Source organism: Vulpes vulpes, chromosome 8, assembly GCF_048418805.1.
Source record: "Vulpes vulpes isolate BD-2025 chromosome 8, VulVul3, whole genome shotgun sequence".
In the NCBI taxonomy this organism is placed as follows: domain Eukaryota; kingdom Metazoa; phylum Chordata; class Mammalia; order Carnivora; family Canidae; genus Vulpes; species Vulpes vulpes.
In genome coordinates, this window is record NC_132787.1 from 2,669,899 (window position 1) to 2,690,424 (window position 20,526).

General features: G+C 59.3%; 1 protein-coding gene across 1 annotated transcript; it reads left to right on the forward strand.

Annotated features, from left to right (window-relative positions):
* The first annotated feature begins 2,007 nt into the window (after positions 1-2,007).
* On the forward strand, positions 2,008-13,896 carry KRT82 (keratin 82). The gene is made up of 9 exons (XM_026000499.2): positions 2,008-2,469; positions 4,283-4,491; positions 6,806-6,866; positions 7,526-7,621; positions 7,988-8,152; positions 10,125-10,250; positions 11,733-11,953; positions 12,181-12,212; positions 12,723-13,896. The coding sequence occupies exons 1-9, from the start codon at positions 2,065-2,067 to the stop codon at positions 12,962-12,964; spliced, it is 1,557 nt and encodes a 518-aa protein (XP_025856284.2). The 5' UTR covers positions 2,008-2,064; the 3' UTR covers positions 12,965-13,896.
* Positions 13,897-20,526: the final 6,630 nt, after the last annotated feature.

Here is a 20,526-nt window from a genome sequence, read left to right on the forward strand (position 1 = left end):
GAACTGGTGTTCTCAGGGATCCCTGGGTGGCGCAGCCGTTTGGCGCCTGCCTTTGGCCCAGGGCACGATCCTGGAGACCCGGGATCGAATCCCACGTCGGGCTCCCGGTGCATGAAGCCTGCTTCTCCCTCTGCCTGTGTCTCTGCCTCTCTCTCTCTCTCTGTGACTATCATAAATAAATAAAAATTAAAAAAAAAAAAAAAAAGAACTGGTGTTCTCTGGGAACAGGAGCCTTCCACCCACAACAGATCCAGCCAACCATCCTACTCTCTGATCCCCAGCTCTGGCCCCAGGCTCCTGGGGACCCAACGTGCCACTGCACCTTGCTCTGGCCTGGGAGCGGTGGGGGATGCTCTCCAGTCTGGTTTCCTGGTGTCACCATCCCCTCTGACTCCGTCTCCTGAGCCCACCTCTTGGGACACTTCCCCCAGGGTGGAATGGGAATCCCCCTGTCCTGCCGTCAAGTACCAAGACCCACCCCAACCCACCTCAGCCTCCCACCATTGCCCGTGGCCTCCTGTGACGTCCCTGACCTCCCCGAGCCCCAATTTCCCTCCCCAGCCTTCTGGGACCTAAAGTCAAGACTACAGGAAAGGGGACAGTGAAACATCACAGTTAGTCCAAAACTGGACCTCCAAGCTCCTAATCTTCAGGTGGGACAGAGAATACATAATGCACATGGGCAGGAGACCCTTCTCCCCCTTTATAACTACTCTCTTAGCCGCCCAACGTCAACCAGGCCTCTCTCCACTAGAGCAGCAGGGCACGGGGACGTCAGAAAGAATAGGATGGAATCCCAGCCTACCACGAGGAGCTGCGTGGTTTGGGGTACTTAATTTTAATCACTCTGCTCCTTACTTTCCTCATCTTTATGTAAAGCAGAAACGACACCATGGTGTTGTCATACAATTAAATGAGATCGTGGGTGTAGAGCTCGCAGTGGTCCCAGGACTCAGTAAACGCCCCATAAATGTTACTATTATTATTACTGGCTTAATTGTGACCTGGAAAAGGAAAAAAAAAAAGAAGAAGCAGCCAGCGTGGCGGGGTAAGACCGTCGGCCACAGTAGATGCCTCATGGATAGAACTGATGGAAACGAGGAGGGAAGAGGATTAGAGGATTAGGGGGCATTTCAAGCATCTCCAAAGGGCTGTGACCTGGGTGATGGGGATGAAGCCTGCATCCCGCATGCATCTGAGCAATTCCTGAGGTCAGCAACGGTCCCTGGGAATGTCCCCAGGCCAGGACAGTGGAGGCTAGAGATGAGGTGGGGACAAAAGGCAAGAGGCTGATGACACAATAGTGTCAACATAAAGCTGATACCATCTTTGAGGATCCAAAGAGTCTTGGGGGGAGCGTCCCCCTTCCTCTCCCCTCCCCGGGGAGCAAAGCAGCTCCTCTTGAGTCCCCTGCAGGCTCTTTTGGACTAAACGGGCCCCACAGACAAGAGTCAACGTCGGGAGCCCTGGTGACACTAAGCCACAGCCAGCACCCGCCTGACCTGAGGAGGGGCAGGGCCCAGCTGGCTTGGGGAGGCTTCGCCCACTCCAAAATCCTCTCTCCCAGCGAGCTTCTAGGGCACCTAGGAACCCGTGGAGGGTCTGGCACGTTGGCAGAAAAGCAGCCTTGGGGAAATAGAGCATCCCCAAGCGTAGTTAATTTGGCCTCTAGTCTTGGGCAACAGGGGCGTATAATTCATGCCTCTCCCTGCCATGAAGTGGCATGAAGTCCTAACTCTCCCTTTCCTTGATGCTGAGCCACCCAGCATGCCAAACGCCTGTCTGGCTGGCCGCTTTCGTCAGCCCCATAAACAAGGAAAGAGGACACCAGCACTGTCCACTGGCTCCTTCCCTTTGCTCTCTGCTACCCTAATTATCCACCTTGGTACTTAGCAGCTGCCAATATCCCAAGCTTATAAACTTGTTAATGGTGATTTGGGGTTTGGCCCTGCCCAGCCCTCCGTCCACCACCAGATAAAAGGGTGGAAGCCGGGCTGGCCTGATAACTGGGCCCTCGAGCTCTCCCCGCCAGCCGCCTCTCTGCCTCTCTGCCTCTCTCCCGCCATGTCGTGCCGCTCCTTCCAGCTGGGCTCCAGGTGCGGCGGTCAGAGCTTCAGCTCGTGCTCGGCTGTGCTGCCCCGGATGGTCACCCACCATGCAGTGAGCAAGGGGCCGTGCCGGCCCGGGGGCGGGGGGGGCCTCCGAGCCCTGGGCTGCCTGGGCTCCCGGAGCCTGTGCAACGTGGGCTTCGGGAGGCCCCGGGTGGCCTCCAGGTGCGGCCTGCCTAGCTTCGGGTACCGAGTGGGGGCCGTCTGTGGACCCTCGGCCTGCATCGCCCCGGTCACCATCAACGAGAGCCTGCTGGTCCCGCTCGAGCTGGAGATCGACCCGGCCGTGCAGAGGGTGAAGAGGGACGAGAAGGAGCAGATCAAGTGCCTGAATAACCGCTTTGCATCCTTCATCAACAAGGTAACAGGGAGGCGCCACGCTCCGGGGCTGTGGGGGCAGAGAGCACCTCGCGTCTGGTCCAGGGAGGCAGGGAGAGGCAACTGGGAAGCCGAGGTGATTGGCCTCTGCTGCACGGCATGACCACGAACCCTTGAAAGCCGCTTAGGTCGGGCTCAGCACTAGACATTTCCACCTGCTGCTTCTTGTCTTACTCTTGTCATCTCTCTCTGAACAACATCTGATGAAATCACCAGGGCTGCCTGCAGTCAGACTATAAGAGGAACTTCCAAAGCAATGATAGAGCCGAAAAGAAAAACCAACGAGGCAGAGGAGGCTCTAACGATAGAGCCGCCTTCTGAGTGCCTGAGCGGGGGCGAGACCCTTGGGTCTGGAGGCAGGGATGGGCCCCCTGACCCCACGCTTGCCCCCGGTGTAGGCCTGGTAGGAGGAGAAGATGGAGCACTCAGAGCTGGGAACACAGGGTCGCTGTCACCCAAGCCTTGAAAGGCACAGAAGTGACCAAGCAGACTTCAAGCAGGTGCATTTGCACCTGTCCCGACACCCGGGGAGGCTCTTGGGATCAGGGGCTGAGCCAGTGTTTCTGCCGCCCCCGGCCCCGGACGGAGGGCAAAGAATCCCGGGTCAGAAGTCAGGCAGCCTGGGCCCTGGCGTTGGCCCCACTCCTGCCGGATCCCCAAGGCCCTGTGCCAATGTTGTCACTTCTCAGCCTCAGGGCGCTGGCCGCCCGCAGGGAAGGGCCGTGGCAGTGGGGAATCAAACTAGGTCATATACCTAAAAGTGCTCCAGAAAGAAACTTATTTTAGTAAATGAGAACTGTCCCACTTGCAGTTTTATCTTTTTTTTAATATTTTATTTATTTATGCATGAGAGACACAGAGAGAGAGAGGCAGAGACACAGGCAGAGGGAGAAGCAGGCTCCATGCAGGGAGGCCGACGTGGGACTCGATCCCGGGTCCCCAGGATCATGCCCTGGGCTGAAGGCGGCGCCAAACCGCTGAGCCACCAGGGCTGCTCCCAGTTTTACCCTTAAAGCTCATTAGGTTCTGGGCCCTGATCGTCAGCAACATCGCAGCACCTCTGGGGCGGCTCCGGACGTAGGGCCACATCGCTGGCCCCGCAGACTCCTCTCGAGGATCGGGCGCGTGCTCCCTCCGCCAGCGGCCGATGGTGTGGCCGTGATGGGCTCACTCGGCTTCTCCCAATCTCGGGTTCTAAGCCCACAAAGGGAGAAGCCCGGCTGGCGGGAGCTCTCCCCGTTGCCGTGACAGGGACACATTTTGGACGCAGCCACACAGAGCGCAGCAGAGTCAGGGGAAAGGGCTTGGAGTCCTGGGACAAAGTCTTCGACTTGACCTCCCCTGAGTGTCCCTGGGCTGCGACCAAAGCAAGCCTGAACTCCCAGGCGTAGTGTCGCCAGCTGACATCAGTATGAGGACTCACGAAGCGGTTCCCATACCCGAGGCTCGAGGGACAGGATGTGTTGGCCAAGGTCGCAAGGCTCGTGGGAGGTCGGCAGGCAGCGCTGGAAGGTGGACCTGTCCCAGGCCGCTGGGGCCACTACTCCTTCCATGACAATGCGCGACCCCTGGGTGGAAGGTGGGGGTCTATGAAAGCTCCCCTGGGGCAGGGGAGTTGTGGAGACACATCCTCAGGGGCCAGTCTATGCGGACAGCCTCATCTGAAAATTGCAGCTGGCTGGCGGCAGCGTGCCGGGAGCAAGAGCGCGCTGCCCACCCACCCGCCACCTCTTACCGGCTCCCAGCCGTGGTCCCCAGCTCCCTGCTCTCCGGTGACGTCCTGTGCTTGGCTGCAGGTCCGGTTCCTGGAGCAGAAGAACAAGCTGCTGGAGACCAAGTGGAACTTCATGCAGCAGCAGAGATGCTGCCAGAGTAACATAGAGCCCATCTTCGAGGCCTACATCTGCGCCCTTCGGAGGCAGCTGGACTGCGTGGCGGGCGATCGGGCCAGGCTGGAGTCGGAGCTCTGCAGCCTCCAGGACGCACTGGAAAGCTACAAGAAAAAGTGAGTGTGGCCCACTTTCACCCCTCCATGGAGCCTGGAGCAAGGCATGTGCAACAGCCTGGGCCTCGGTTTCCCCACCTATGCAACGGGAGGCCTAAAACTTGGTTGATTAGGTGAGGCGTCAGGGCAGTGGGATGACACAGGCACAGCCCCGGGGACACCGCCCGTGGGGCAGAGCTCGCGGTAGAAGCTCTGAGGTTGTGTGTTTGTCTGCACCTCCCTTGCCCCACGCTCGCTCAGTCGTCCCAACGTGGTACGTGTTCTTGCTCCCGCCCTTTGCCAGCAGCCGGGGCTCTGCTCCACCACTCGCCCTGCTGTATCTTCCAACCATCCCCGTCCAGATGCGGAACTATGTCTCATTCCCCAAACTCGCCCCCCAAACCCTCTTCCCTTCAAGCTTTTGCTCCCGCTGTCCCTTCCCCCGATAAGCCCCCCTCGGCTCCTCTCGGGACGGCACCCAAGCTGCCACCACAGCCCACGTTTCCTCTCACTCCCCAACACCCAGCTTCCAGACCCGGTGTCCACAGCTGGAAGCCATCACCCCTCCTCACCTTCAGGGCTCTACGTCCCCAGTTCTTGTGGTTAAGGTTCGGCTCCCGGCCTGACTTGCAGGAGAAGGTAGCCGGGAAATGGATGTCAACTAAGAGCAGGCTTCTAGGTCCAGTGCCCACAAGAGGCTTGACGCCCAGACACGCTGCCTCACGGCTCCTGGGAGGGTGTCTCTGGGCCCAGGGTCCCATGGGAGCACAGGTTGCTGGGGGAAGGTAGAGAGAGACACGTTTCCATTGACAAGAAGCAGAGCAAGTATGCTCAGAGCAGTGGTTCCCAGGGGACATGCATCAGCGTCATGGAGCCACGTGGCAGGCGCTTGAGCTGCAGGTGTTGGTCACATGCCTACTTGGTGCCAACCCTGTGCTGAGCTGGCTCCTGCCCTCAAGATGCCCCCGTCAGGCACAGACCTCCACGCACACGATCCAACAGTGATGACGGGAGACAGGACAGAGGCGGAGAAGAAAGCCCAGACAGTGAGAGCGCACACGGGGCCCAGGAGAGCTCCCAGGAGGAGGTGCCATTTGCTCGGGGCCATGATGAAATTTCATTCCAGTTGGGCCTCACGAAAGGGGAGTCCAGAGTAGATCCCAGTAAAGGGGAAGGGATGGGAGCAGGTGACAAGAGGGGCCAGAGTGCGCCAGGTGAGACCACTCAAGCGGAGCCCGACAGGAGAGGCACGGCGAGGCCGGCCCTTGCGGCAGGGGCGATGCCCTTCTCGGCGGGAGATGTGGTTTGCAGCTCACAAGGAGGACTTTGGGCTGGGGAAGTGGCGGTGGGGGTAGAGGGATGAGACGAAGCGCCGTTTGGCCGGTCACGGCCAGCACTGGTGGCGTCCGCGAGCCGGACAGACACTAACCCGTGGCCCGTGTTGGCTCGCGGCAGCTCCGTGAGGCCGGACCGGGGTTATTCTCGTTCTGTACGTGATGAAGCTGAGGCACCCACAGGTCCCCGACCCAGGTCCCTTACCCAGAGTCACGTGGCTAGCACCTGACCAAGCTGGGATTCGCACCCGGACAGAAGGCTCCGGCTGCCGGGCCCACGCTGAGGCCGGGATAAGGAAGGACGAGCGTCGGGAAGCTCAGTGAGGCGTTTAATGGCTCCACATCCCTCGGCAGACTGAGTCATCCTGGCCACACGGAACCCCCTGGCCCTGGTTCCGCTGCCCAGGGCCACAGTGAGTGGGCGAGGAGCTCCCTCGGAGCCTGGAGGAGATGGTCGGGCTGTCTCCACAGCTCGGTAAAGTGGGTAATTGCTACCTCTGCAAGGGAGCTGCAAGTGGAGGCCCGGCTCAGACCTCTCCTGGCGGGGAAGGACCGGGCGGGCTGGGACTCCAGGGTCTGCAGCCCGATCTGAGAACCACCCCGAGGAGAGACAGAGGTGCCAGCTGCAGGCAGCCAACTCCTCAGCACCTTCCCAGAGCAAACAGCTAGATGAGATGGGCTTCCTGGGCAGCAAGGTGGAATGAAGGGGGCCTTAAGAAGGACTTCCCAGAAGACGACTAATCCCAGGAACAGGCTACTGGGCGGCGGGGAGGGAGATAAGCACACAAGGTGGCTACGGAGAGGCCATGGCGACAGTGCTCTGTCCTGAGCGGCTGGAGGGCCTGGAGGTGTCCAGTGACGACGGGCTCCTTAGGGCGTTAAGGCAGTGAGAGGCAGGATTCCCCTCCTCCCTCCCCCGCCGGCCCTCCCTCAGGCTGGATACCAAGGCTGCTTCCAAACCCCAAGCCAGACTAGGATATTTCTTCCCGCCCATCCACCAGGTATGAAGAGGAGCTCTCCCTGCGGCCCTGCGCCGAGAATGAGTTTGTCGCCTTGAAGAAGGTGAGGGGGTCGGTCCCAGGGAAGACAGGGAGACAGAAGCCCCCCAAGCCAGCCCAGGTGGCTTCGCCGCACTCAGCCCCTGATGGGGTCCACACGTGTCCGCAGCCCACCCCCCACTCCCTGACGGGGCCTCTCACCCCTCGGGGCCTAGGGCCAATCCCACTGACCCTGGGAAAGAGGAAAGCCAGCTTTCCCCCACTTCTTGCAGAAAGGCAGTGATTGACCCGCCTCCACTCCTGACTCACGTGGTCCCGACCCAGTTAGGGTCGTACATACACCTGCCCTAGCGGTTAGAGATATAGCCCAGGCCAAATCAAAAATCAAACAAACTGGCTCGGACCACAAAAGAGGAAAACAATAGCACCGAGGTGCTCTATGGCCCGTGCTTCACAAAGCGGACTCAGGGAAGCCACAGTCAAGGCCCCTTCAAAACCAGCTCCATCAGAGCCTTCCCCATCAGGGTTCCAGGTTCGGGCATGGGGTCCTGGGCTGGGACCCCTCCCTCCATCCTTGGCTTTGTCGCCTTTCCACTTCCACGCGGGCCTGCATGTGGTCTCACACCCGCCACTAACCTGGGGGAGGTGGCCCAGTGGGAAGAGGGGGTGGCCGTCTCGTGGTCCCCCGGCCCCAGGTTATGGTTGTCTCTGCTCTGGCTGCAGGAGGTGGACACGGCCTTCCTGATAAAGGCTGACCTGGAGACCAACGCTGAGGCTCTGGTCCAGGAGATTGACTTCCTGAAAGGCCTGTACGAAGAGGTACCTGCAGCCCCACCGCCCACAGATGCTCAGTCAGGGGCCGGCTGGGTGGGCACGGTGGGGAGGGAGCGCTCCTGCCAGCGGGTGCTGTCCGGGGCAGGCAGCCCCAAAAGTGAGCCCTGGAAGAAATCAGCACGAACAGCTGGTTCTCAGGCGGGGAGGCTCCCAGGAGTCAAAGGGGCCAAGCCTCGGCTCTTGGGTCTGCATAATTAGAGGGGGGACGAGGAGCAGGTTGGTGACGGGAGGCTCGAGACAGCTACGCAAGGTGCCGTGCAAATCTGCTCTGGGAAGGCAAGAGCTGTCCCTTCCCGTCTCCATCCTCAAAATACTCCCGCCTTCCCACCTGCCCCCCCCCCATCACCCCAGGAGATGTGCCTGCTCCAGTCTCAGATCTCCGAGACCTCCGTCATTGTGAAGATGGACAACAGCCGGGAGCTGGACGTGGATGGCATCATCGCCGAGATCAAGGCCCAGTATGACGACATCGCCAGCCGCAGCAAAGCCGAAGCTGAGGCCTGGTACCAGAGCCGGGTGAGGCCCGGGCAGGACGGGGTGGGGACCCCAGCCCCCTGTCCCCCAGGGAGTGAGTGAGAGGGTGACGAGGGCTGCATTGCACCACAGCCATAGGGAACCCCATGAGCCTCGGGTCCTGTCGTTTCTGCCAGGCCCCAGGCCAGGTCCCCGCAGAGGGTGTGGGAGGGGACCCCACCGACAGCCCAGGCCTGTCATCAGGGCGCCGGGGCCTCCCAGCGCTCCCCACGCACAGACGCCCTGGAGGCCTTCCTCTAAGCATCACTCAGGAGGCACTAATTGGCAAGGGCTGCAAAGAGGGCCCTGGGCTTCGGGGCGTCGGGGAGGCTAGTGGCGCAACGGTCGCTAATGGCAGGGCACGAGCGGTCGTTAAGGCGGCCCCAGACTTAGGGAATCAGGCGCTTGCTGGGAGGGAGCTTGATACCCCCGAGGGCAACTTGATTTCACAACTAGTATCACCTCCGTGTCTCCCGCCCTGTCTGTGAAAGGCACCAGGCATTCATTCGCTCCGTCATTTATTCATCCAACAACCGTTTGTTGAGCATCCGTCATAAGCCAAGCACTGTCCTAGGGGCTGGATCCCAGCAGGTTACAGAACGGACGGCAAACCCTGCCTTCGGGTCACTTTCCTTTTAGAGGCAGGGGCAGCGGGGGGGGGGGGGCTGGTGATAAACGGGGTGACTCAGTACCGTGGATGTGTGTGAGGCGGTGGCGTGTGCTTTGAAGAAAACCAATCAGCGTGAAGTGAAGGGAGTGGTGCGGGAATGAGGTTTTAAATAGGGCGGCCAGGAAAGGGCAGCCTTACTGGGGTGGCATGGAGGGACCATGAGGATACTGAGAGTCACACCGTCCCTGCCCGCAAAGAGGCCACAGCAATAGACTGCCCACAGATGACACAGGGGTTTTCTGTTGCCGTCAGGGACACGGCTCCCTCCAGCTTTCTGCTCCGCCGTCCTTATCATTGCCATAGTCCCCACGGTCGCCTCATGTCCCAATGAGGCTGCCATGTTGCTAATCTCGCATGCTCGTTCTGGGTAGGAAGAAGAACACGGGGCAAAAGACACAGGCCAGCTGGGTTCTCCCCCACTTGAAACAGCTTTCCTGGAAGCCTGACCCACAGACCTCATTAATGCAAAAGCCAGGCCTCCCTTCTGAGGCTCGCTGCCACCCCAAACAGAAACAGAGTTCTTTGGAAGAAGAGGGTGCACATTGGTTGGGCAGCTGTAGGCTTTGTCGCAGCAGCCGAATAACAAAAGAGCCCAAGGGAGTGATTTGTGCTTAATCACTTATTTTGCCTTCTCTGTGCAAAGTGCTCCCATCCATCATGGGCAGAAAACCTAAAGTCGGCTAATTTTTTGCATCTATAGGTGTGATCGATAAAACATGATTCAGAGATTGATTTTGGAGCTGCAATGGTTTTTGTGTTTTTTTTTTTTTTTTCCTGCAATGGTTTAAAAAAAAAGTTAAGCCAGAGTAGGAAGTAACGTTGCATTCTGTTTTCAATTTTTGGAGGAGAATATCCGAAGGTTCTCACCCTGGTGAGGCCAATGCGGTTTGTCCTCACTCCTGGATCCGTTAGGCCTCGCAGGCCAAGCGCAGAAACCCCTCCTAGGATCCAAGAGGGAAGTCTAAAGGGGAAGGAGCGCTCAGGAGACCCTGGGGCTCCGGGCGAGGGGGACAAAGAAGAGCCGCAGAACAGCTAAACAGAGAGAAGGAGAGCTAGGGGCGGCGTTTAGTAAGTTTGAAGGTTCGGAGCTGGGGAAGGAAATAAGCAGCAGCCCAGGAAAGGACCCCCAAAGTGACCAGAGATGCAAAGGGGCGGGGAGCAGCCCAAGCCTGAGAATCCCGAGAGCCTGAGCGAGGCAGCCACGGGAGGAGGGGCTCCCGACTGTGAGAAGGGGCGCTGCGTTGCAGGGGCGGGTGCCGGTTGGGGGGCCCGGGCTCTGACCGCTGGCTCCCGGGGTCCCTGCAGTATGAGGAGCTGCGGCTGACAGCCGGGAACCACTGTGACAACCTCCGCAACCGCAAGAACAAGATCCTGGAGATGAACAAGCTGATCCAGCGGCTTCAGCAAGAGACTGAGGCCGTGAAAGCCCAGGTGAGGCCAGGAAGCCTCGTGTGAGGCCCCACCTCGCGGTCCCGGGCGGCTCCGTTCTCCCTGGGAGCGCGGGGAGGAAGGGATGGACGTCTGGCCCTCACTCCGGGAGGTGCAGGCCGTGGTACAGAAGCTGGCCCACCGCAGGCAGGAGCGGCCTTGGGAAACAGCGAGGTCCCGACGGACCCTAAGCAACCTTTGGTCACAGGGGAAATAGCAAGGGTGCTCCCCTAGGTGCGGGCGCAGAAAAGGTGGTCGCCACGGCCCCTTCTAACCCAAGGACTCCAGTCCTGTGATCCTGAAAAATTCCAGGTGACTCCCAGGGGTCCATAAACAGACCCACTCTGTTCTCCGAGGCTGGTGAAACCCAGCCAGGCACTTGAAGTCTTAGCCCCAAGATCTCCTTGAAGTGTCACGGGTAGAGGTGGACCCATGTCCTTGGAGAAACCAGATGTCACGGCCCCAGGACGAGATGCACAGCAGCTTTGAAGCTGGCATGTCACCACGACTGGGAAGGAAGTCCCCTTCCTCTCCTATGTGTTCCCTTTACTGTCGCCTCACTCCCACACTCACAAATCTGCCCACACAGCCGGTTATGCCGCCCCAGCGGGTGTCCTACGCCTCAACTCCGCTCCGACACTATCTAACCGGAGAGAGGGTCAGATCCCACAGGGTCAGGGTCCCACACGACCGCCCCCACTTCAGATGCCCATGGCAGGTCCAGGTTGTCACCTGTGCTTCTGACCCATCAGAGGTTCCCGCGACCCCCTCTTCCAGTCGATTAATTTGCTGGAGTGGCTCACGGAACTCAGGGAAACAGTTCAGCTACTATTTAGCCATTTGTTATAAAAGGATATGATCAGGAATCCGGATGGACATCCGGGTGGAAGAGAGGCATAGGGCGGGCTAGACGGGAAGGACGTGGAACCTCCATGCCCCTCTCTGGGCACACGACCGTCCCAGCACCCCTGCTTGTTCACCAACCTGGAAGCTCTGTGAATCCCATACTTTGGGGATTTTTACAGAGGCCTCCTCTCTTGGGCATGACCAGTTATTAAGTCCATCTCCAGCCCCTCCCCTCTCTCTGGTCATGGGGCCGGGGGGGCTGAAAATTCCAAGCTTCTGGGCATGGCTTGGTTGTTCTGGTGACCAGTCGCCATCCAGGAGCCATGCGGGACTCACCCAGACTCACCTCATTGGAACAAAAGACACTGCTATCATCCACGAATCCCAAGGGATTTGAGAACTTTGTGTCAGAACCCAAGGTCCGAGACCAAATATCAAAACAAAAGATGCTCCTAATGCTCTTACCACTTGGGAGATTTGCAAGACTTTTGGGGTTCTGTGCCAGGAACTGGAGGCAGAGACCTATATATATATATTTTTTAATTATCTCCTAATGACCATGTTCTCCCCGTTTTTCTGAGAGTCAGCGTTGGGCTCCAGGGAGCCCCCAGTAATGCCCTTCTGTGCCCTCGCCCCCAGCGCTGCAAGCTGGAGGCTGCCGTGACGCAGGCGGAGCAGCAGGGCGAGGCGGCCCTCGGTGACGCCAAGTGCAAGCTGGCGGGGCTGGAGGCCGCCCTGCAGAAGGCCAAGCAGGACATGGCCTGCCTGCTCAAGGAGTACCAGGAGGTGATGAACTCCAAGCTGGGCCTGGACATCGAGATCGCCACGTACAGGCGGCTGCTGGAGGGCGAGGAGCACAGGTGAGGCCCCGCTGCCCATCAAGGCCAGGTCCTCCCGCCCTCTGCTCCCTGGGGCTCCGCTTGCCCACCCTGCGGTCAGGGGGAAGGCCCAAAGGGCACAGAATCCCCAGTGCCACCCCTTCACGCAGTGCAGGGCCGCGGTGGGGGCAGGAGGATGGGTGCCCCCCCCTTCATCAGCCTTGCTCTCTCTGACGCGGTCTCCTTGTGTCTTCTTCCCCTCACTCCAGGCTGTGCGAGGGCATCGGGCCCGTGAATATCTGTGAGTAGATGAGCATTCCTGCGGGGGCTCTGGGGTCGTGGGGCCGATCAACCCAACAAGGACAGGTCACACTGCCCCCTGCCCAGGCTGCGGGGATGCCCCCCCCTCCCGGAGGAGCTCTGTCTGCCGGGAGCTCCTGGCCAGACGGAGAGGCTGTACTTCACTTTGGGGGGCAGAATCAGGAGCAGATATACAGCAGGGCCTCAGTGCTTTGGGGTCTAGAAGCTGCTGGGAACCATCGTGACGAGGGGATGCCTCTCTGGAGAAAGCAGTTGGGAAGCAGGCTCAGACAAGTAGAAACAAGCGTGAAGCGGAAGCCGAGGCTTTGGGAGGAAGAGGAGAGCTTCTAAGCACTTTTTGTGGCTAGAGTAGAAAGTCGGTGGCTGGCGTGGGGGTGTCCGTATTGGCGAGTGGCAGCAGGCGGGGGGATGGCCTGGCTGAGACACCTCAGGGCAATGCCCTTAGAGCCACAGGCCGCAGGACCCTAAGCAGCCCTCCCTGTTCCCACAGCTGTGAGCAGCTCCAAAGGCGCGGTCCTCTACGAGCCATGCATGGTCAGCACACCCGTCCTGAGGACCGAATACTGCCCAGGGGCCCCCGGGGTCCTCAAGAGCAGCGGGGCCTGCAGCGTGGTGGGCTCCGGCGAAGTCTACATCCCCTGCGAGCCCCAAGGGGTACTGGGCTGCGTGAGCGGCCGGAGCCCCAGCACGAAGGTGGGCGCTGGGGGCAGCGCCTCCCCCCACAAGTGTTAGCGCGGCCCCAGAGGCTGGAAGCCCAGGGACAGGCCTCCAGCCCGCAGCCTGGATGCCGTCCCCCCACCAGGGCTGAAGGATGTTTCCAAACCCCGCCTTCCTGTACCGAGGCGCCCCTCGGGCATCGTCAGGAGTCACCTTTCACTTAGCTGTGCGCCACCCCGAGCCAGCCCCTGGGGGTGAACGCACCAAAGCTCCGCTTTGTGGACCGTCCCCTGCAACTTTCCCCACAGAGCCAGTCTCCCGGCCCCACACCCCTGCAGGCTCCCCGCCCCCTTACGGCTCTCGTGCACCCAGAAAAGCGAACCCCTTTCAACACCCAGCTGACACGCACCGCGGCGATCACCCGAATCCCACTCTGAATTCCGGACCCAGGTGCCCGCGTTTCAGGATCGCTCTAGACCTGTTAACGGCCCTCTCGGTTGGCACACGGAATCAAGAGGCCGTCTTTGGGCACTAGGTTTCCCTGCTCAGGGGTGCGGAACTCACACTATGAAAATACATCTTTTTCCTGAGTCCCGTTGGCAGCTGACGGCCGGGAAATGCCAAAACAAAGGCCAGGGGATGTAGGGGAACTTACTGGACGGAGAGACGGTCGAGAGCTGACACCCTTGGCTCAGCGGAATCAAGCCCCCGCCCCACCCTCTGTACATAGCCCGCCCAGGCCCCAGGCCAACCCCCCACCTCCTGCTCTGTCTCCTTTTAGAACCTCTTGCTTTCGGGCTGATGTGAACAGGTTTTCCTGGCTACAGTGATATGGGGCTGCCCAGAAACTGGGAGGCTTTGGCTCAGAGGCTGCACAGAAGGTGTTGCACTGACCCCGTCTCCCCAGAGGCCCCTAGTGTTGCATCCTGCCACCCACCCAGGGAGCCACCATCTCTGCCATGAGCCTCTGGGCTTCTCTGTTCCCAATAAACTGACTGTTCACAGACTGCAGGCATCAGGATTATTTCTTGCACCCCCACCTGCTCTGTGGGGTACAAGGAGGCAGAAGGGGAACCAATGAGCAGGCTTTGGGACCTGGGAGCTGGGATGGAGGGGGGCTTGGGAGTGGAAATGAAGGTTATCATACAGATGGAAAACCTACATTTGGATGATTGGTAAGCAGCCTGTGGAATAAATGCAGATCCATACAAATTGCATTTAAAACCCACATATCACACCCCAATAGATTGCAAGACACTTGCCATGTTAAAACCATGGCCTTGTGCACATAGGCCTCCTCACCTCCTGGTCCCCTGCACAGGCCCCAGAGAAAGCCTGTTGTGGGGAGGGGGCTATCATGTCTATACTTAGCAGCCTCCAAGCCCTGGGTTCTGCTTCCCCATCCTGGACCAGTCTCGGGGCAGGTCAGGGACAGGCCTGGGGAAAGCTGTGCAGATGGGTAGAAGCCCAGCCAAAAAGGAGGACCCCCCAGACCCCTTTCCCTCTTTGGGAACCCCAAGACTTAGAGATGAGAGTTGGTAGGAGCAGTTCTATCTACCCTCTGTGGGGCCCCCACATCCTTCCTGTGGCCTCACTGATCCCCTGTAACCAGCTGCCCACTGCAACCTCCCCGTGGGGGCTCCCCTCTCCTGAGTGTCAGGGTGCAGCTCCCCTTCCCCCACGGCCCCATGCAGAGCATCTATTCTGTGCCAACCCCTGCATGAGAAGCGGGTGATACAGAGGTGACTCAGACCCTCTCTTAACCCTGGAGGGACTCTTGGCCTCACAGAGGAGTCATAGATAATGAGAGGCAGAGAGTATGGGAGCAACAAGAAGAGGCAACTAATGATTATGCCCGGAAAGGGGGTCAGAGAGAGGTTCACAGAGAAGATTTGTAAGGAGGAGAGAGTCTGGGTGGAAGTCTGGAGCAGCATATTCAAAAGGACCCATTCATTTACTTTTTCATTCATTCGATATATATTTATCAAGTACCTGCTATGGGTCAGGCCACCCCGCGGCTGGTGACACAGTGATGAACAAGACAGCTCCAGTCAGGGTTGACTTGCTCAACAGGTAGTATAGACGCAGTAGCTAGAGCCCACGGTTGGGACTGCCAAATGGTGCAGCCACCTTGGAAAGCAGCCTGGCGTTTCCTCTAAACACGGAGCGGCCGTAGGACCCGGCACTTCCCCTGGTGGCCATGTACACCCAGAAGAAATGAAAGCACATGTCCCCACAGAGTCCTGTATGTGAGTGCTCGTAGCAGCATTATTCACAGGGGCCAGAGGGTGGGGACAGCCGTAGTCTGTCCACACAATGGAATACTATCCGGTGGTGAAAGGGAACGAAGCGCTCACACGTGCTACCACAGGGACGATCCTTGAAAACATCACACATGGCAAGTGAAAGAAGCCAGACATGAAGAGCGCCTGTTCGACGAGTCCTTTCCTATGCAAGTCCAGAAGAGGGGAATCCATAGAGGCAGAAAGCAAATCAGCGGTTGCTTAGGGCTGGAGGGAGGAGAAGATGGGGTGGGGGGTGACGGCTGAAGGTTCCCTTTGGAAGTGGTGAAAACGTTCTAAGTTGGACTATGGTGATGGTTGCATGTGCCTGAGCATATACCAAAACCACCCGACTGTGCATTATTTTTTAAAGATTGATTTATTTATTTATTTATTTATTTATTTATTTATTTATTTATTCATAGAGACACAGAGAGAGAGGCAGAGAGAGAAGCAGGCTCCACGCAGGGAGCCGGACACGGGACTCGATCCTGGGACCCCAGGATCACGCCCTGGGCTGAAGGCGGTGCTAAACCGCTGAGCCACCCGGGCTGCCCCCGACTGTGCGTTTTAAATCAGCAAATGATAGGGACACCCGGGTGGCTCAGTCAGTTAAGCGTCTGACTCTTGGTTTTGGCTCAGGCCATGATGTCAGGGTCCTGGATGGAGCCCCACGTCGGGCTCCACGCTCAGCGGGGAGTCTGGGTGAGATTCCCTCCCCGCCCCCTGTCCCTCCTGCTCCGCTCACGCCTGCATTCTCTCTCTCTCTAAAATAAATAAATAAGATCTTCAAAACATAACAATAAAAACAATAAATGAGCTAATTATATGGCCTGTGGATTGTATCTCAACCCAGCTGTTTGTTTGTGGATTTCTTAAGTGCGGCCCCCGCGATGCAAGCCGCACAGGGTTTACAGCCCAGCCGGGCATGCAGACCTGGGACGGGAATTAAAGATGTGAGGATGGCTGCCAAGGGGGACGTGACTGGGGGTCCTACCTGGTCCTGGGCTTTGGGAAGGTCCCCAAGCTGGACCCTGAAGGGCAGCTGGACTCCGGGGAAGGAAGCCTGGTGGTGGCGGCGGCAGGGGCGGGGCAGGTGCTGTTCCAGGCTCAGGGACCAGCGACCGGGAGCCCGAGCGCACCGTGCCCACGCCGGTGAGAGTCTGGAGTCCAGGCCCACACAACCATGCAGAGGGGAGGAGGGGGACAGGAGAGCAGGGCCTCCCCGCCTCAGTCCCCACTTGCAGCCCTGTCACTCTGGACCTGGTCCCAGAGCCAGTGGAGCTCCTTGCTGACGAACACGCGAAGCCCTGAAAACTGCAAGGATGCTCTGGCCAGGAGTCCGCACGGCCCTTCCACCTCCAGCCCACAGGCCGAGGCCCAGGAAACACGCCACCGGGTAAAGGTGGGGGTGGGGGTGGGGGGAGGCTGCCCCCCTCACTGTGAGGTGGGTTTGGCCTGGTGGCCCCTCCAGACCATATGCCGGGGGGTCCCCTTCAGTGCTATGCAGCAGCACCCCAATCTCCTTTCCTCCGCACTGAGGAGCTGACTCGAGGCAGACAGGACAAAAGTGCCTCCTAGTGGTGGCAAGCGGCTCCTGAGCGCGGGAGAAGCCAGGAGCCAGGGCCAGCCTGGTGTAGGTGGTGCAGGTGCGAGGGTACGGAGAGGATGGGGGACTGCACGGGGTCCGAGCTTCACTGCACTCCACTGGGCCTCAGGAATCCAAACCCTGCCCCCCCCCCAAGCACCCGTGTGAGGACAGGACGGGAACAGCATCCCAGGGAGGATGGAAGCACCCAGAATGGAGCTCCTTGTCTCTGGGCCTGCCTCCCCAGAACATCTCCCATGTCCGTCCTCACCCCGGGGCCTCTCTCCCCCCTATGAGGCCCTTCCAGGCCCCACTGCCCCCTCCCTCAGGTGCCCTCTGCCTCTGCCCCCCAGAGGCCCTTGTCTTGCCAGGACCCCTTCGTCATCCCAGTCCCCTGGGTGGCCCAGGTGCACCCACCACTGCCGCTCTCCAGCCAGGGCTTCTACTGGGAGGAGCAGCTTCAGAAGCGGCCCTGTGAACGGAGCTGAGAGAACAGGGCCTCCGTGTCGGGGAAGGAAGACAGCTGGGTGTCAGCGGTGCCAGCACGTGACCGCCACGCCAGGCCCAGTGGCCCCCAGCGCGGCCGTGAAAGCGGCCTGAGCCATGCACCTTCCAGGAGCATCGTTTTGGCTCTGGACAGGCGACAGCTGCGTGGGCAACGCGAGGAATCTGGATCACACCTGCAAGAGGAGATCATCCTGCCTGGAAGAGTGGGGGCCCCGAACAAGGGGGGGCTCTCTCGCTCCCGCGGGGGTGTTTAGCTTCCATCACAGTGTCATTAGTCTGAGAGGACAGAGGGGGGAGGGTCTAGGCAGGGTGAGCTCGGCGTCTCCCCGCTGCCCCCCTCCTTCCACTGGGGGACCCCGAGCTTCCCTTGCCACAGCGGCAGGTCCCGGCGCGAACACCGCCCGGTGCCGTCTCTCCCCAGCACACATTGTCTCCAGGCAAAACGGAAACACTGAAGAGGGCGGCTTTTAGCAAAGCCTCCCAGCACCTGGGATCCCCGGCCTCGCTCCTCCCCTCCCGCGGGCTTGCACCTGCACCCGCTCCCGCACCCGTGCCCGCACCCGGGCATCTCAGCCCCGCGCAGCACAGCGGGAGATCTCCAGCCCCCAGACCCGCGGGCAGGAGGGAGGAACCGCCAGGGCCGCAGAGGCTCCAGCCAGCCCGGGGCCCCGGGGCACCCGCCCCCCGCCCCGCCCGCGTGCCACCCCGAGCAAAGGGCTGAGGGTTGTGTTACGCATCACCTGGCATCACCTGGCGAAATGATGCCTCAGAACCGTAACTGCTGACGCGGCTCGTCAGCCCAGGACAGGCCCCACCGGCCCCGCCGGCTGGGGCCCGGGGAAGCCCAGCTGGGGACAGCCCCAGACTGGCGGGCGGTGGAAGCACGGCTGTGGGCAGGAACCGGGCCAGGGTGCCCGCCTGGCAGGGAGGGGAGGCCCGGGCAAGCGAGGGGAGGAGCAGAGAGGCCACTGGGCGGAAATAGCTGCGGGTAGCCAGCCGCCTGCCACGGCCCAGACACCTCCACGTTCATCCCTACAATACTGTGAAGGAGAAGGAGGTGTCAGTCCACCCTACAGATGGAGAAACTGAGGCTGAGGCAGGTTAAGGGACGTCCCCAGGTCACCGCTACTCCATGGAGGGTGCGTGCTCGCTGCCCCACACTGTTCCAAATGGCCGGCACACAGTGACACTAAAAAGCAGACTGACTTTCAGCCCCTCGTATTCTCATTTCTAAGTTCTCTACACATAAGCAGAGTCCGGAGCAGAGTCCTGTCCCCACCCTGCCCTCGGTGCACCGCCGGCCAAGGTCACTCCACTGGCAGGTGGCAAAACGGGACTGAACCCGGGTCCATCTGACTCCGAGGGCTGTGTCACGTCTCTGTCGTTGGCCTGGCACCCTCGTTGGTGTTCTCGATGCTTCTCCTCCCCCTTCTTCTGCCTCCCCAGGGATCCACCAGTCGCCCTCCCAATCTCCTGGATCCCCTGGCCTGGCCCTTTCCTCCAAGCAGCCCAGACTCAGAGCTCAAGAGGCCAGAGCCAGAGGGCGAACTGTGCTGGCTCCCGAGGGAGCACATGAGTTTCTGCACGAGCGGTGTCCTCAGGGCCGTGCCCACCCACCTTAGAGGCTGGAGTCTCCTCTTCGTGATGTATCTCCAAAACCAGATGCTGGAATTTCTCTTCTTTTGACTTTCTGCTCCTTTCTCCCCCTTTTCTTCCCACCCTGACTCTTTGAGGGGCATTCCTGCATTCTACAGGGCGGGAGTGTTCCCTCCACGTGCCCCACTCTCCTCGGCACCGGGGATGCAGAACCAATCACCCCAAGTGCCTGCATCCTGGAGCTTCTGTCCCAGCCAGAGAACAGTAGAGAAACAAGCAAATCGATGCAGGAGGGCACCTCTGATGGTGACAACTACTAGGGGAAGGGGGGGTAGGGAGGACGTGCGGAAGGGAGCTTGAAGTAGGAGGTGTCATATGAGCAAAGAGCTGGAAGTTGAAGGACCTGGTCATGCAGCTATTTGAGGAAAAGGAGCTTCCAGCAGAGAAAAAAGCAAGCGGGGAGTGTCCGAGGCAGGAGTTTTCCCGCCTGTTTGATGGACAACCAGGAGGTCAGGGCAGCGGGAGCCAGTTAGGGTGGACAGAGGGTGACAAAGTCCGTGAAAGCAGGAGAGCAGACTGTGGAGGGTCCTGTACACCGTTTACCCTGAGTGGGATGGGAAACCAGAAGGGCCTAGAGATGACATGATCTAACACGTTGCTAAAGGATCGCTCTGCGCTGTTCAAGAAAACGATGATGGGGAAAGGGAGACTAGCTTGAGGACACATCAATGGACCCAGTGAGAAGTGATGGGCTGGGGCAACAGCGCAGCAGTGGGGTGGTGAGAGGGAGAAGGAACCCACAAATGTTCCGAAGGGAGGATCAGCCAACGGATTGAATGTGGGACATGAGAAAAAACCCAGAGGACCCAAGGATGACTGCCAGATTTTTGGCCGGAGCCACTCTAGGGATGGATGGTGAGCCTGGCAAGTGGAATGTATGTAGCAGGAACAATTGGGAAAACAGTTTGGGATGCATTAAGGTTGAGATGCCTACTTGGCACCCAAATAAAGATGTTCATTAAAATTTATGTGCGGAGAACAGAAGGGATGTTCAGCACAGCGATATGCCTCGGCAGTCATCAGTGGAGAGGTGGTACTTAAAGACATGAGACTGGGGGATCCCTGGGTGGCTCAGCAGTTTAGCGCCTGCCTTTGGCCCAGGGCACGATCCTGGAGACCCAGGATCAAATCCCACGTCAGGCTCCCGGTGCATGGAGCCTGCTTCTCCCTCTGCCTGTGTCTCTGCCTCTCTTTCTCTCTCTCTCTGTGATGACTATCATAAATAAATAAAATTTAAAAAAAAAAAAGACATGAGACTGTATGACGTCACCAAGGGAATGAGTGCAGATAAAGATGTGAACAGGTACAAAGGCCGAGCCGAAGGATGTTGCAGTGTGTAAAGGTTGGGGATGGGAGGAGAAACTGGCTAAGACAACCAAAAAAAAACAAAAAAAGCTGCCAGTAATATGGCAAGGAAATCGGGAGAGCACGGTGTCTGGAAACCAAAAGAAGAAAGTGTTTCAAGGAAAGAGAAATGATCGAATATTGCTGAGAAGCTAAGTGAGAGCCCGGTTAGCAGCACGGGGATCACTGGCATCTTCACGAAAAGGATTCTCTCGTCATTACTTTCCTGCTTCTCTCTTCAGTCATATGCCTGATAGCTG

Bases quoted from the DNA above. Each gene is read 5' to 3' on its own strand.
- KRT82 (XM_026000499.2), top strand. From the start codon at position 2,065: ATGTCGTGCCGCTCCTTCCAGCTGGGCTCCAGGTGCGGCGGTCAGAGC. The intron at 2,470-4,282 runs GTAACAGGGAGG...GCTTGGCTGCAG, and splicing joins TTGCATCCTTCATCAACAAG to GTCCGGTTCCTGGAGCAGAA. The intron at 6,867-7,525 runs GTGAGGGGGTCG...CTCTGGCTGCAG, and splicing joins AGTTTGTCGCCTTGAAGAAG to GAGGTGGACACGGCCTTCCT.